Source organism: Rhododendron vialii, chromosome 13a (genome assembly GCF_030253575.1).
Source record: "Rhododendron vialii isolate Sample 1 chromosome 13a, ASM3025357v1".
In the NCBI taxonomy this organism is placed as follows: domain Eukaryota; kingdom Viridiplantae; phylum Streptophyta; class Magnoliopsida; order Ericales; family Ericaceae; genus Rhododendron; species Rhododendron vialii.
The window spans coordinates 8,723,120-8,739,306 of NC_080569.1; the positions used below are offsets into that span (position 1 = coordinate 8,723,120).

General features: G+C 36.8%; 2 protein-coding genes across 8 annotated transcripts; both read right to left on the bottom strand.

The window, feature by feature from the left end:
• Positions 1 to 396: 396 nt before the first annotated feature.
• On the bottom strand, positions 397 to 3,145 carry LOC131314705 (scarecrow-like protein 14). 3 transcript variants are annotated; one of them, XM_058343536.1, is made up of 2 exons: positions 2,990 to 3,145; positions 397 to 2,612 (listed from the first exon to the last, which is right to left on the bottom strand). In XM_058343536.1, exon 2 carries the CDS (start codon positions 2,468 to 2,470, stop codon positions 521 to 523), a length of 1,950 nt encoding a protein of 649 aa, XP_058199519.1. In that variant the 5' UTR covers positions 2,471 to 2,612; positions 2,990 to 3,145; the 3' UTR covers positions 397 to 520. The 3 variants fall into 3 exon arrangements, with proteins under 3 accessions (XP_058199519.1, XP_058199516.1, XP_058199517.1); XM_058343533.1 differs by having other exon boundaries at positions 2,904 to 3,143; XM_058343534.1 differs by having other exon boundaries at positions 397 to 2,481; positions 2,990 to 3,139.
• Positions 3,146 to 8,412: 5,267 nt separating this feature from the next.
• LOC131314703 (scarecrow-like protein 33) lies at positions 8,413 to 12,284 on the bottom strand. 5 transcript variants are annotated; one of them, XR_009196479.1, is made up of 3 exons: positions 12,024 to 12,284; positions 9,020 to 11,350; positions 8,413 to 8,729 (listed from the first exon to the last, which is right to left on the bottom strand). XR_009196479.1 is itself a non-coding variant. In XM_058343532.1 (2 exons), exon 2 carries the CDS (start codon positions 11,326 to 11,328, stop codon positions 9,109 to 9,111), a length of 2,220 nt encoding a protein of 739 aa, XP_058199515.1. In that variant the 5' UTR covers positions 11,329 to 11,350; positions 12,024 to 12,246; the 3' UTR covers positions 8,752 to 9,108. The 5 variants fall into 5 exon arrangements, 1 of the variants encoding a protein (XP_058199515.1); XR_009196478.1 differs by having other exon boundaries at positions 9,015 to 11,350; positions 12,024 to 12,246; XR_009196480.1 differs by having other exon boundaries at positions 8,817 to 11,350; positions 12,024 to 12,246.
• Positions 12,285 to 16,187: the final 3,903 nt, after the last annotated feature.

A 16,187-nucleotide genomic window follows, 5' to 3' on the forward strand; every position in this document is an offset into this window, starting at 1 on the left:
AATGGTCTTTTTAAAAAATAAGCTTAATCCAGTATCGGTAAAAACGTTTACTAAACTTCTAACTTTGTTTTAAAATTCAAGCTTGAATTTTGGGACAAAGTTGGACGTTTTGTACACATCCTAATTGATACCGGATTAAGCTTATTTTTTGTAGGGTCTATAAACAAAATATTATAAACAAAAATGAGCGGCTTAAATCATTTTTGAGAAATTCAAAACGGACCTAAAAGGGGTATGTACTCACTGGTACAGATATGAAATCTGTACCAGTAGCACCTCTCCTTTATCAGTGGTTCCCAACTCCTTTAACGACTTCAACTGAGGTCACAAAAAATCTTCTGCAAACTCAGCTCCGGCAAACGACCGCCAAAGATCGCAAAAACCTCAGCTCCGGCGGACACTATAATGGACCCTAGAATATTTTTTGAAACATAAATACTGGTTGAGAAACATAAAATGTACATACAAAAACCAATCATCCCCTTTCTACTAAGAAATGTCGAGCAAAATTGAAGAACTCCTAGGTAGGTTTCCAACAGGAGAGAGCATATAAGACTTTCCCCCTCCATCCCTCTAACAACCAATTACTAGCCTCATCAACAAAAAAATCCTTATGGTAGCAGTTTTTCACCTTAGCTTTCACTGTCTTCATGATACCTTGGCTCAGGGGAAGTTGCCTGAACCCGGCCCGCTGAGTCCGAATTTGCCACTGTTTGTATGTCTCTGGCCTTTGAACTCTCTCCAATCCTTCGAACGCGATGATACCCAGAATCTCATTCCCCCAAACTTCCCTCTCAAACAACATCCTCTCATCATTTTCGCGCGGCACATTGGCCTCAAACATGTCAAACAATGCAGAGTAGTGGAATAAAGCCTCGCGAAACCGGGAGATGAAAAATGGGGAATTATAAGCCGCATTGACTATCGAATGGATGAACATATCCGGATTAATCCCCCTGAATAAGCTCAGAACGGCATCGCGCGGACTGTGCTCCATAAGTGTGTCGTCGAGTAGGTACATCAGCTGAAACGAACAGTTGACAACAAGCACCTCACCTTTCTCAATTCCCAACTCCTCAACACTAACAGTTTCCCAATTTTGTTCAAACCCATTGTACTGGAAAGGAACACTAAACCTCTTGCAATAATTTGCTAACCGCCGTCCTGTTTCCTTCACCCTAGAACCGAGCCAGAAACCCGCTACGGGAAGGTCAATTCCTGTGATCCGAAGCTTAGGGGGGCCACCAGGCCTTGTCGAGAGTCGCTGAATAAGGGGAAGCCATTGAAGCCCATACACAATACCAAAATGAATAATGTGAATAGCATCTGCTTTCTGAGCTAGGTCCATGATCGATTGGGCTGAAAAGAAATATGATGTTTCCATGAAGGGGAGCGACGAAAGGCAGAGCTTATGAGCTTTCAACACATCAGCATTCGACAAACTGATGCCGGAAACGTCGGAAAGGACTTTGTTTTGTAGGCTTCCAGTGCCCAACAAGCGTGCCTCGAGGCTGTTAGAAAAGTAATGTGCCAACCTTTGGGATCCATCGCCCGAAGGAGAAGAACGAGATCTTATCTGCTTCAATAGACTATTTGCTCTTCTGTGATCATTATTTGCCACAGATTCCATACATTGTATCAGGAGACTCCTCATATCTACTGCTTCCCTTTTGGTAGCCCCTTTTCTAGTGCAGGCCAACACGACATTAGACCCTTTTGCACTCTCATTTTGCTGTGATTCCATATTCTCCTCGTTTGCCTCGTTACCATCGTACGACATTGATACCTTGGCAAACATCTCACGCAAAACAGATTCGTGAGGACAGTCCGTGAAATGCTTGTTGCTTCTCATTTCATCTTCTAAATCACTCTCCTCTCGGTGAAGACTTTCCCTTCCCCTAACCAAACTCTCTTGGAAATCCCCTTCATCCTTTTCCACCACCTCCAAATTCCTTTCCTTCGATTTACGAAGCTGAAGGGTCAATCTGTTTTTCTCAACATCAAGAATTCCACCGTCTCCAATTGCTAAATCAGGCACAGTATCACAAAAGGTAGGAGGGAAGAATGATTTCGGATTGGTTTGGAAGTTACCGTTAAAAGAAGGATTATACTTGTGGAGATAGCTAATTTGGGCAGATTCGGCTGAGTTGTAAGCATTGATACTGCTGTTAGTGCAATTACAAAAACTGTTAGTGATGCTATCATCTGAACTACTGCTTGTATCCTCATGGGGAAGATGTTGATTTGGAAAGGAAGGGTATTTCTGATTGAGTATTTCAGATAAAGATTTCTCAGCAGCATCAAGAGTGGAGTCCTGGATCATGAAGGGCTTGTTTTCCGAATCATCGTCTTCCATTAAAACCTGGTTTATGTACCTTAGAACAGAACTGCATAGCTCATTTTCTTGTGCAGAATCTGTGTCCATGCTCTCGGACAAATCCTTGACATTATAACTGAAGGGAAAGTCCATAATATGATAACCTAAAGAGTAAAGAGGTTTCGTTGAGTTGAAACTCTTCGGTAACAGTATGAACCAAATAAGCTAAAACAGACTTCTGCAAGCACCTTTGGAAGACAAACTTTGGATTAAAATCCAAATTCAAGATATCAACCTGTAATAGAATAATTTGCAGGTTAATAACTGAATTTTGAAACTCCAGAATACGAAGCTTGACTAGATGAACGAACTATAAAAGAGGCTATAATATTCAACAAAAATTAGAGGAAGATTAGGCCTTATTAGTACAGTGAGTTAAGCAGCCCTAATCAACAGCAGACAAACCGATAAAACCAAGGCAAGGATTGACAAAATTTCTCATTATCTAAGCACAGTCTGGGCCCAGAATATTTAAACAAAACTAACAAGATGCTCAAGATGAAAGGAGGAATCTAATTTGAAGAACCTCGAATACCAAGAACCTCGGCGTGGAACCGGTTTCCGAATTTCACCAAAAATCCAAGACAGGAGCAAGTAAAGAACAAATCATACCTCAGATACCACCAAAATCAAAATGCATCGTCCATCAAGGCCTCGGAAGCTTAAAGAAACGTGCCATTTCCGCTTTGATCTTCGACTTCAAATATCCTTTCACATTCTGTTGAATGTGGTTTTGTGAGCTTGGAATTCAGAGGCAAGTGATTATGACAGCGACCCACATATTGACTTTGCTGTGAAATGTGTATCAATCAATGATTACCACATACTATTAAAACTTTTTCCAACTTTTTGACACTCAGAACCCAACAAGAAGCTTCCCTTGAAACGAAGGGCACTGTAAAGATGGCTGCTCTGTAGCATCAACAGGGCTATCTTTTTTTCAATTTCCGAAAGTTGGTGCACTTGAGAGACCAAGACCTTGTTCATTTTGAGGTCTCAGAATTTCTGGACACGATTTTCAACAAATCTTCTTTATCGATCTCTCTCTACTTACACTCTTGATAAACCTCCATCCAAACTCAAACTGAACAGACCATAGTTCAACGGGTAGTTCTATGGTACACACCCCTTATTAGGGGGTGTATCGTACGCATCATAATTTTAAACCTTTGAATTTCAAAGTAAATAATCCGGACCACCCATTTATTAAATCAATTTATAAAATAAAAAAAGGGCTTAGCAGGTAACAGGTTGTTCTCTCCTCATTGACTTTCTCTCCCTCTCCCTCATGTATAAAATACTACAAATTATATAACATGACCACAATTGTTATGACAACACAAAAAATTGACACTTTCTTACCACAATGTGTTGTACCAAAAGAAATCGATCAAAATATACTAGATACAAGACCAAAATATATCGTAGCACAATCAATAATTATTATACCCAAGCAAGATACATGGCTAAAATATCACAAATTAAATATTGTATAACTTAACATCCTAACAGTCCTGATCGATCATTTTAAAAATACACTCACTAACGACATTTAGACTGTACAGTCAATTTATAGTATTTGGTATGAAACCTAGTCTTCTGTTGTAGTTGAATGTAATGTAGCCATGCGACTGTGACACAATAATGACGATCAAATCCGTTGAATTTTTTATGTTTATTGATTAAGTCACCTACGTAAATTTTTGTCTCAATCAGGTTTAGAAAGCTCCATCATCGGCAGGCAAATTGAATAATAGAATGATATTTTTCATCCAATTAAGTGTCTAGCTATAAGCCATCAACTTCATTCTTGGTACGAATGACCTAATTAATATTATGTAAAAGACAGACGATTTTGATAAAATAAAATTAAAAAACGCCTTACGTGGGGCTCAGATGGTGCATTATTATATTTTAATGTTGTATTGAAATTGAACGACGAGATTTGTTGAAGTATGAAACTTTAAGGACTAACTATGTAATTTATCCTAAAAAATAACAACATTCTTTTAAAAAAAATAGGAACAAAGGGTGTAAGACTTAAACCCCAGATCTTTTAGATAAATGTTCAAATTCCAACACTTTATCACTATGGTACACAATTGAGAATTTGTAATTTTAAAGGCTATTAATTATATAATATTTTCTTGTATGTTGGGGCTTTATTTTCAGGCTAAAAATTTGAGAAGACAGAGACCTTAAATGCCTCCGTCCTAGTGCTGGGCCTACACTTGTAGATCATATTATAGCCTATGTCATTGGTGTAAATCAATATGTCGACTATAATATTTTTTTTTGAAAAAAAGTACAATGACAATAAATTTACAAAATTATTTAGATATTACTTTCACGACCTAGTTCCAAGGATCACCATTAAATTTTGATTGGTATGCATAGGGTGAATGTTTGACACCGATCCATGTGTCAAATATATAGTGTCAATTGTTAAATGCACCGCCCTGAATATTAATAAGATTGGGTATTAATATTATTAATTTCACTAATTACAAAAAGGGGAGTAATTTTCACACTCTATTTTTTGGTATTCACACTTATTTTTTTGTACTCCATTTTAGTGTCGAAAATGTATGCATTTGAGACAGTAGGATAATTATTTTTTTAGCGACCTCTCATTTTCCACCAAGGAATTTTGATTTTTTGAATTAAATTTTGTAGAGAAAGAATTTGATTTAGACAATAGTTTGAGAGGAAATTGTAGTTGTATTCAAAAATTTGGATATAGTACTTACTTTTTGGTGAATTTCTTGGATGAAAATTTTGTGCGAGAACTTCATTTTTAGTTTAAATTATTGAGGTATTGTGTAGGGACAAATAAGAATTTGAAAAAATAGTATGGAGGGAATCGAAAATTAAGATAATATGGTGAAAATTTTAAAATTTTAAAAAAATAATGTGGTAGGAATTGAAAATAATTAGTGGTATTGTATTTTGCCAATTATAACTATCGTTTACTGAACATTCCGATTGAATTTTTTTTATACGACATGTTGTTAGTATGAAAACACCAATTTATGGTGTTGTCATAACAAATTTGGTTATATTACTAAATTTGTGGTATGATATTTTGTTAATTATAACTATCGTTAATTGAACATTTTGATTGAATTTTTTTATACGACACGGTTTGGGTATAAAAACGTCAATTTATGGTGTTGTCATAACAAATTTGGTTATATTACTGAATTTGTAGTATTTTAGACATGTGTTATTACGGAATATTTTAATTAATTTCCTTTGGTACGTTATATTGTGGTAAGAAAACGTCAATTTATGGTATTGTCATAATAATTATGGTTTGTTATATAATTTGTGCTATTTAAATATGTTTTCTTTTGATACAACACATTGTGTTAAGAAAATGACAATTTTAGGTGTTGTCATAATAATTGTGGTTATTTTATAAAATTTGTGGCATTTTACAAATATTTTTGGCTTGAGTATAACAATTGTTGATTCTAGTACGACATATTTTGATTTTGTTACGGAATATCATACGAGTCAAAAAAAAATTGGTATGATTCATTGTGGTAAGATAATGCCAATTTATGGTATTGTTATAACATTTGTGGGTAACATTATTTAATTTTTGATATTGTACGCATATATTTGGTTAGGGTACAAGTATTATGAATTTCGGTACGAATAATTATGGTTACATAATAACAATATTTTTTAATTATGGGTAACCTGCTAATGACCTATTCAACAGGTAAATTTTAATGTACAAGTCGTAACTAGAATCATAAATATGCATTAAAAAATCAAAAATCGGCATAATGAAAATCACAAATTGTCATAATTTAGACATACGGTATACCCTGTGTACGATAGCTTCCTCCTAGTTCAACCTGTCAAACACAGAAAAGGACATCCGAAAAAGAAAATGGGGTTCTGATTAATATTCCGTTTGTATCCTAAGGGATTGTTTGGCTAAAAAAGCTAAGTGGCTTATTTTTTTTATTTTTATTCAAATTTTTTTCGCATTTATTAGTTTTTCGTCAATTTTTTGAAGATTATTGCTTCGTCGTGACGAGAGGAATCTAAAATGTTAAAAATTACGATAAAAACCTAACTTTTTTGAATAAAGACAAAAAATAAGCCAATATGCCATTTTTTTCATTTTTATTCAAAAAAATTGGATTTCGATCATAATTTTTTACTTTTTAGATTCATTTCGTTATGATGAAGCAATAATCTCCAAAAAAATTGAGGAAAAACTAATAAATGCGAAAAAAATTGAATAAGGACAAAAAAAATAAGCCACTTAACTTATTTAGCCGAAAAATCCCTCAGTGGGTGCAACATTAACAATAAGAGAATTTTCTGGGTTGTTCCAGATCAGGTCATACACCTCCATCTTTTTTTATCATGGGTCCTCGGTCAGTCTCAAAGTCTAATCTTCTATTGCTTTTTTAATTTTCCTTATTTTTGCAAGCCGGCTTATTTGACTTTGTTCATTCAAAGAAGACTTCAACGTTGGCTGCAGATGCTGTGAGTTTTGGCATACCCCGTCGGTAGCTTCCATGAGTATTTGCTTACGGCCCAAAAATTGTCTCAAATAGTTTGAAATTAAAAAATATATTCATTATCATCCTATTGTATTTATTTTTTAGCGGAAATGTTTTGAGAAATTGGATACACGGGCAAAATATTCCCGAAAATATAATTTCAAAACTAGATCGCAACCAGAAGGTTCTTGTTTAGAAAACTATAACAGAAAAAAGAAACGAGATCACTTTTAGTCTCACCTTCTAGCATTTTATGAACCACGTAAAAAGGTTAATAGTATTACTCTCGTTATTTTCGCCTCTTTTCTTTTGCTTCCCTAAAAGAACTACAGAGCGATTTGAACATCCAAACCTAACTAGAACAGCTGTGGCAACAACAAAATGCTTGAAAACTATGAGAATGGCAATGGCGAGGAGCAGATATACGACAAGCTCCATCACAAACTGAAATCAGTTCCCATCCACAAGAGTGCATGAGAAGATTCAAATAAGAAACTAATGCTAGCTGAGAATGAAGTTAATGAGAAGAAGGGGTTTTCTCTTACTGGTGAGATATTAAGCAGCCTACTGGGCTGCTTCCTTCTTATGAACCTGCAGAGGTGTGCATCGCTGCTGATTCCACCTTTGCTGCACGGCATAATTATTACTCGAGTTCTAACAGTAACACGATATTATTAAGCAAACGACAGAGAAGCAAGTTTTCAATGACAGACATAGATGCATATACATCAGAATCCATGTTCTACAGCTTCTGACTTATGGAAGCTCCATTTTTCTGAACAGAAAACAAATGCCAACAAGTAAAGGTTATTTACTCGAATAGTTGGTTTTCAGTTTGTTGGGATAAGGAAGTCACTAACCATTAAGGCTTGGTTTACGTGACGTCACCCCATAGGGCTAAAATCGTGAGTCCAAGAAGACATGATCAAACATATTACAAACTTGGAGCACTGTTGAAGAGGAACCCATAAATTCAAGACCTCGAACGAACCATGATATGAACAAATAAAGTAGATAAGTTAACTAGAAAAGTTTCGAGAACAAAATAACTTCATCATTTTGATCAACCCTCAAGCGACGAGCATCCAGGAAAAAAATATGACGACTAGTTCCATAATAAATTAGACTAGCTCCGAAAATAAGTGTAAGTACCACTTCGGACATAAGTGTTGTTATATTTGTTTCCCTCTACGATACACTAAGGATGTGAAAGGTCTGACACCGTAATTTTTTGGGTGCTGCCATATATCTGCTTTCAGCTTTCATTTTGTGCTTCAGCGCCAATTTTAAGCTACCATTTCCAGTTAAGGGAAGCAGGGAAACTGGTACTCAACGAGTCAAGAGTACAAGATAGCAGAACTTTAAAAATGAACATCCATTTGTACATCTGACCAAACCACCAAATAGCTACTAGCTTAGACATATTTTCAACAAATAAGCAGTGCACTATTCTCAAAGTCAGATCCACCAACAATGCAGAAAAGTAAAGGAAGAACATAAGATTGGTTAACAAAATCTTGACAAGCAAACATTAATGGATACTTGGATAGCATAGCACACTGATAAACCAACACTAGAGGTCCTTAGTGAGTGACAAATATTTACTCCAGTAGACCACTTTTACATCCATAAATTCAAAACCATATCGAGATGAAGTTTCAAAACCCCGAGCAGTACGAGTTGTGCCACAGAATTCCCAAGACTGCCCATAAACATTATCCGGTCGTATTAGTACATGACACAAAATTCAGATAACCCATAAGCATCTTCTGCAATAATTTCCAAGCGTGTTTTGCATGAGAGCAGGTACCATTGCAGATAATCTGAAAGCAATAAACAAACAAATTCAACTCCTTTTGAGCACACAAGGAAATAACAAAATTTCAAACCAATGGTTGAACTTATAACACCTGAGAAATGTATAGCCTCGGTGTCATATGAAGAAGCAGACAAATGTATACTTCCGTGTACAAGCATACCAAGAAGAAAACACAAATACTTGAAGATGCATGCATGTCAGAGAGAGAGAGAGAGAGAGAGAGAGAGAGAGAGAGAGAGAGAGGGAGAGAGAGAGAGAGAGAGGTAATTAAAGTTGAAGAAACAGGTACATTGCCTGTTTTGTCAAACATCCTTGGCCAGCCACAGTTGGAACAAACCCATAGTCTACAATCCAGAAGTATAGTAAGCATGAGTCAAATACTTCTATGCAGGTAACCAACAGGACGTAGCACAGAATGTCCGACCCTTCCATCCTTGCAGCATCCATTGACCATCTTCCTCGATCTCAAAATGTTCATGATAAAATGCCTTCACCTTACCCCTGAACTTCTTCACGAGCTCCTGCTTCAGTGGGAGGATCCTGAAACCAGCCCTAATACTGCGAGCTTGCCACTGCTTATAAGTCTCAGGCCTCTCTACCCTTTCCAAACCCTCACATGCAATTACATTCATAATCTCACGCCCATAGAACCCTTGCTCAAAATTCCTCCTGTGCTGATTTTCGCTGGGTATAGTAGTGTCAAGCATATCAAACAGTGAAGAATAGTTGAAGAGAGCTTCACGAAATCGAGTGATAAAGAAGGGGGCAGTGTAGGAACCATTGATAGTAGTATGGACAAAAATGTCCGGCTTTATCTTCCTTATTAACATCAGAACGGCATCTCTTGGACTATCCTCCACAACTGAATCATCAAGTAGGTTCTTCAACGTGAAGAGAGAATTCACAGCAAGCACCTCATCATCGTATATTTTGAGTTCCTCAAGTTTGACAGTTTCCCATTTCTGAGCTACGGCATGGTATTCAAATTGGACATTATAGCGTTCACAATACTTTGCCAAGCGACGCCCTGTCTCCTCAACAAACTCTGCAGGGCGGAAACCAGGTTGAGGAAGCTCAATCCCGGTAATTCGCAGTTCAGGGGCCCCACCGGGAAGGGTTGAGAGATGTTTGATAAGCATGGGCCACTGAAAACCATATTGGATACCAAAATCAACAATATGGAGCTTTTTTTTGCATGAAGTAATTGCTAAATCTGCAATCATCAAGTTCGCATAGATAATACATATCTTCTTAAATGGGCAAGCTGAAAAATAAAGCTGGTAAGCTTTCAACTTTTCAGCAGCTGAAATCCTCTTGAAAGCTAGGGCTGCATAGAGCTGGCTTCCAGTTCCAGCCAAACGTGCCTCAAGGCCGTTGGCGAAGACATTTGCCAACCTCTGAGACCCATCACCAGAAGGAGAAGAGTGCTGCCTAATGTTCTTTAGTTGATCATATGCAGTTCTGCGATCCTCTGCAGCAACAGATTGTGCGCAATTAATCAAGAGTGTCCTCAAATCCACCACTTCATTTTTACTTTCCTGTTTCTTAGCACGAGTTTTCCCACCTTTAGATGCATGTGGTTGTTCATTCTGTTGGGTGGTCTTGGTTTCTTCACTCTGCACTTCTTCATCAGCATCACAGCATGTAGGCTCCGCTTTCTCATTACACTGCAAAAGCTTTTCAAACATGTCTGATAAGTCAGACTCTTCCACATAAACTGCTGAAATTTTGCTACTCCTCTCCTCTTCTAAGTCACTATCCTCGCGGTGATGACGATTCTTCCTACCCCTTGAGACATTAGGTGAGTCTTCCCTTTCATCCTTCTCCGTCTTGACTACAACCTCCGGAGCCTCTTCCTTTGACCCTGGAACCATCGTATAGCTCTCCAAATCAATAATCAATGGATTATTACTAGGAAGGAACTTGCTAGCTTCCTCCACCCCTCTCTTGAACTGCAATATGAACTGGCTATCGCTAATCATGTTTGGAATCAAATGGCTACTCATCGAGGAGTTCATTGGACCAGTACTGTTGTCAGTAGAACTCGCTGTAGTTGCCTCAAAATTGTATCCGAAAGTACCAGGATCAACAATCCATTGAGACTCAACAGAGTTGCCAGAGGTAGTGTTACTGTTACTACTCTGCTCACTAGAACTACTAAATAAGTTCTCATTAGGGCTTTCAGAATTTTGATTGAAGTAAAGAGGAGGTTGATTTGGGGAAACAGGGTACTTCTCACCAATAACATCGTACAACGATTTCTCAGTAGCTTGCAGGGCCAAAGGATCGTGGAACATACAGGGTTTCTGCTCCATGTTCTCTTCCATGAGTATTGTGTTGATGAACTTGAGAACATCATCAGAAAAGTCACTATCGTCAGGAGATTCAACTTCTGAGCTTCCACTCGAGGTCAAACCCACAAAACCGGGGTTGGGATCAGGGGGAAGAAAATGATCTAGTAAAAAGCTAAGATCATCAGGCTCATCTTGAGCTTGGAATGTGTTTCCAAGAATTTCGGACGGACTGAATGCAGGTGAGAAGGCATCATCATCGAATTTGAAACTGCTTGTCGGATAGGATACTTCAGTGAAACGTGGATCCATGACTGTATGCAACTCAAAAGCCCTATCAAAATCAACAAACGTCTTAATACCTTCTACCAAAACTAAGTATGTTTCAGGAAGTAAGCTTTCAACATCCAATCTAGGTCAGAAATCTATTCACCCAAAATTAAGTAGTTTCGAGGAATTAAGGTTTCAACATCCAATTCTAGGTTACAAATCTACCTACCCAAATTAACAATTTTTCAGGAAGTAACAAGTCTTCAACAAACAATTCTAGGCTAAAAATCTATTTACCCAAAATGAGTATTTTTCAGGAAGAAAGCTTTCTACATCAAATTCCACCTCTGATGTCTAATAACTTATGGAAACAGGAAAACCGAAAAACGAAAAAAACAAAAGTTCAGCAAATCAGAAAGCCAAAATCGCAATACAAAACTTAACGAAAAGAAGACACGAAATTTATAGATCACCATACCAACCATACACTAAAATAGCATAAAGAAACAAAGGCTGCAGCATACAACGAGTTATAATTCTTGGTGGAAATATATCATCTTAAAAACAACGAAGAGGAAAATAGACTAAGAAAGAGAAACAAGTCCCCATAAATTATGAGCAATAACGATGTCCAATAATACACTAATAAGAAAGAGAAACAAGTTGCATACCTGGCGCGCGCGCGCGCGCGCACACACACACAGTGTTAGAGAGAGAGAGAGAGAGAGAGTACTGACCCTTGTGAGAGGGGGAGATGGACGGAGCTATATACTATATAGACTGTATAGAATAGAGAATGGAGGGGTCGCAAAGGGGGAGAGAGTAGTGTCCACTTTCTTTATAAGAGATCTGGATTGAAACATGGGAAGTACTGGAAGTGGAAGTGTCCGATGAATGCTGATCAAAAAAAGTGTCCGATGAATAATTATTAGTCAAGCGGTGATCACCGGTCAACCCAATCTTCGAATGCCATTCGCTGGCCTGCTGGGTCTTTCTTGAGATATTAAACCACGTTTCGGTTTTCAATAATTATACAACCACGTCCATTCACACACTTGATGTGTGCAGGCTCCACTATCGGTATGAGTATAAGTGTGTAAATGAGTATGTAAATAAGTGTGGTGGTAGAAGGATTGTTCTGTGTTCCGGGGTTGGGAGATGCTTGGCAGCCGTGCGAACCGTCGTTTCAGCCGTTCATCTCGTCAATCAACGGTTTGGATCTTGATCGAACAATGGATGATTCAGATCTATGTGTGCGTTCAGATTCAATTCGAGTCGTCTGTACCGAAATAAACGGCCGGATGTCACTCAACATCCGCTTGACATCGGGATGCTTGGTACCATCTTTTCCATGTACGTGTAGGCTCAATCCGTCAGACGTATCCACAAAATTCACACCACATCACTTGGGCACAGCATGCATAAGAGATTTTCCAGTACCAGGTGAGTATCACATGGCTGTGCCTATGTAGTACCCGTGCTATCCATCCGAGCCGTCCAAAAGTGTTCTGGACGGCCCACATTGAAACCCTCTTTCTCCGCTCACCTCACCACTCTCTCTCCTCTTTCTCTCTCCAAATCCGAACCGCCCAAAATCAAAATTAATGGCTCAGATGCACCGAGCGAGAGGCACGTGATACCAACTGACACTGAAAATTTTCTCCAACATGCATACTTCTTTTACTATTTTTCTTATTTGTTTTTAACCGCCTCTGATTTCATGCTTACTGTTATCAAATGAGCAAGCAAAGAAAATTCCAAAAAAAAATAGTACTGTAGTACTTTGTCATGGTTTGATTAAATAAGTCAAAAAATTGAAAGAAAAGTACTACCAAAAAAGAGCAGTCGTCCATTTGGGCTTGCAATGAGGTTAACGAATGGATTTTAAATTTCCTTAACTTATCTCTTGCCAGCATGTTACATCAACTACTCCACACACCAATGAAGATAGTACGATTGTACTAGTATTTATATTTATCAATAGGGTCAAAGGTACCGAGAGTGTTCCGGTTTTTGAAAAAATAAAAAATAAAAAAAATAAGATAATTTTAAATTTAAATATAATGAAAATGAAAAATATATTTTAATTTTTTTTCATCGTTTAAAAGATCTCAATGAGATTTATCAAACAAGATTCATATTGGTAGCAAAATTATTTGCGTAAACACATAATTTTTGAACTTGCAATTACCTTTTTTTTTTCTCTAAAAGTTCTTTTTTCTAGAAACCGGAACACCCCCACTACTAAGGCTCCGTTTGTTTGGACGTAAACTATTTTTTGGTAAAATATTTTATCTATTTTTCGGTGTTTAGTTACGTAAAAAATGAGTAAAATATTTTACATGTAAAACATTTTCCATCAATTGGATGAAAATGACTTACTCTTAAATCCTTCATAAGTTATTTTCCGAAATGAACCCGCTGCCTTCTAATGTAATTCTCACTACTCAATTTTCTAGATTGTCAATCCTGACCCACGTTCAATTCTAATAATCTCATACCTCTTCACTGTTTAAGCTCCCTATCTCTCTCTTTACACTATTTTGTTGATTTCTGAAAATATTTTCAAGTGCCAACCAAACAACGGAAAATAAAAGTTTGAAGTTTGTTATCTAAAAAAATATTTTACATTGTAAAACATTTTACATCGAAACAAACGGAGCCTAAAATGTTGATCTGTTGGCTAGATATATAGTCCAAAAAAGAAAAGAAAACTAGTGCTGACCCAAAGGATTAACTAACAATCTCCTTAGCAAATTACGTCGATGTATATGGATGTCCCTATGTTGCATCCGCTTAAAAATAAAGAGAAACAAATAAGAAGAATGGTACGAACTTCGAAAGACACATAGATTCGATTGAAAGAGTTATGAATTACGATTTCCCTTTTTATAACTAAGTTTAAGCAAGTTGAAGTCAGGATTCACTTTTGGTTTGTCTATAAGTTTGACAAAAGAGATTCAGTGATACAAATATTTTTTGTACTTTAAAGTTTTTGTGCTAGTTTTTAAAAGACCAATCATGGGGAGAAATATATATTATTGCAAAACTAAATTCTGAATCACAAAATAAAATTAATTTTATTCGATTTCATGAAAATGAAAAAAATGAACATGGATTTATCAAGAAAATTTGTATTCATACTTCTTCTTTGTACGCAAGTTCGTTTTCACCAAAAAAGAAAAGTGCAAGAGCTACAAAAATAACAGTATATTCTTTGGAATACACAAAACGGTCTTGCTATTGTCAGCTCAATGGGCTGACGATAAACACACTATAAGACAAGGAAAACACGCATTTTTGTGTATTTTTTTATACCTTTTAATACACATACACATTCACACTCTCACTATTGTCAGCCCACTGGGCTGATTTTAAAATTTTCCTACACAAAAACATGCCCAAGAGACAGCAACATAACACAAAAGACAAAGACAAAGTCAAACAACCAGATGGAAAACCTATCAACAGTTATCCATGCTTGCTTGCCTAAAGGAGGATTGGCGACCACCTTTTTGTGTTGGGTTCTCCCGGGACGCGGGGGCTCTGCTGCCCGGGGGGCGCAGTAGCCCCTACCCACTCTTTTTAAACGGCACCGTTTTTATTAAATAAAAAATCTCAACCATCAATTTGCAATCTTATAGATCAGAAACGTGATTATGAGAGCTTTAAAGACAAAATTTGATTATATCTCTTTAGAATAATATGATCAAAATAGTAAGATCTTCACACCCGTTCAAACAAATTAAAAATTGGACCACTTAATTTTTTAACCATATTTTTAAAAAAAAATTATTGCTCAAATTTTCACTCCGATTGAATCGGTACAAAGATCTTGTTATTCTTGTCATATTATTCTAAAGGGTCATAATTTATTTTTATCTCTAGGGCTCTCATAATCACACTTATGCTCCATAGGGTCCTAATAAAGAATATATACTTAATATGAGAGCCCTAAAGATAAAAATGAATTACGACCCTTTAGAATAATATGATAAGAATAACAAGATCTTTGTACCGATTCAATCGGAGTGAAAATTTGAGCAATAATTTTTTTAGACCGTTTATATATTAAAAAATATGGTTAAAAAATTAAGTGGTCCAATTTTTAATTTGTTTGAACGGGTGTGAAGATCTTATTATTCTGATCATATTATTCTAAAGAGACATAATCAAATTTTGTCTCTAAAGCTCTCATAATCACGTTTCTGCTCCATAAGATTGCAAATTGGTAGTTAATATTTTTATTTAATAAAAACGGTGCCGTAGAGTGGGTAGGGGCTGCTGCGCCCCCCAGGGGCTCTGCCCCCGCGTCCGTTCTCCCGAACATGCCCTCTTAGAGAGGGGGAGGAATTTGGGTCGTTTCGCATCTTTGGGTGGTGGCCCACAAGCACTATTTACATATTGTTGCAAGTTCTAAATTTTTTTACTTTAGTGGGTTTTTTGACTTTTCATGATTTACCTCTATGTCATTTTTTCCTTCTTAGTTTTTTGTTTTTTGTTCTTTGCGCAGGGTTTATTTGTAAAATCACTTCGCCCAAATCCTGTGTTTATTATTTTGCACACGGCTAGAATCCTCCCAAGATATCTAATAAAGATTTGATTCTGATTCTGTTTCTCTACTCCAATAAAGATTTGATTCTGATTCTGTTTCTCCACTGTTAATTCAAATCAATTGAGAGAGAGAGAGAGAGAGAGAGAGAGAGAGAGAAAAGCACATAAAGAGTAGTAAGCATTAAAGAAAGAGATAGAGGAGAGAAAATGAATCAAACAAGGATTTGATTTCAATTTTGAAGATTTGATTCTGATTCTTATTCAGGCAATGAGCAATAGAACGTCGCGCTCTTCGCTAGTTAATCCTATAGATCCTAGAGCCCAACAATGAGTCTTCATGCACAAAG

Coding starts and splice junctions, on each gene's coding strand:
- LOC131314705 (XM_058343536.1), bottom strand. CDS start 2,470: ATGGACTTTCCCTTCAGTTATAATGTCAAGGATTTGTCCGAGAGCATG.
- LOC131314703 (XM_058343532.1), bottom strand. CDS start 11,328: ATGGATCCACGTTTCACTGAAGTATCCTATCCGACAAGCAGTTTCAAA.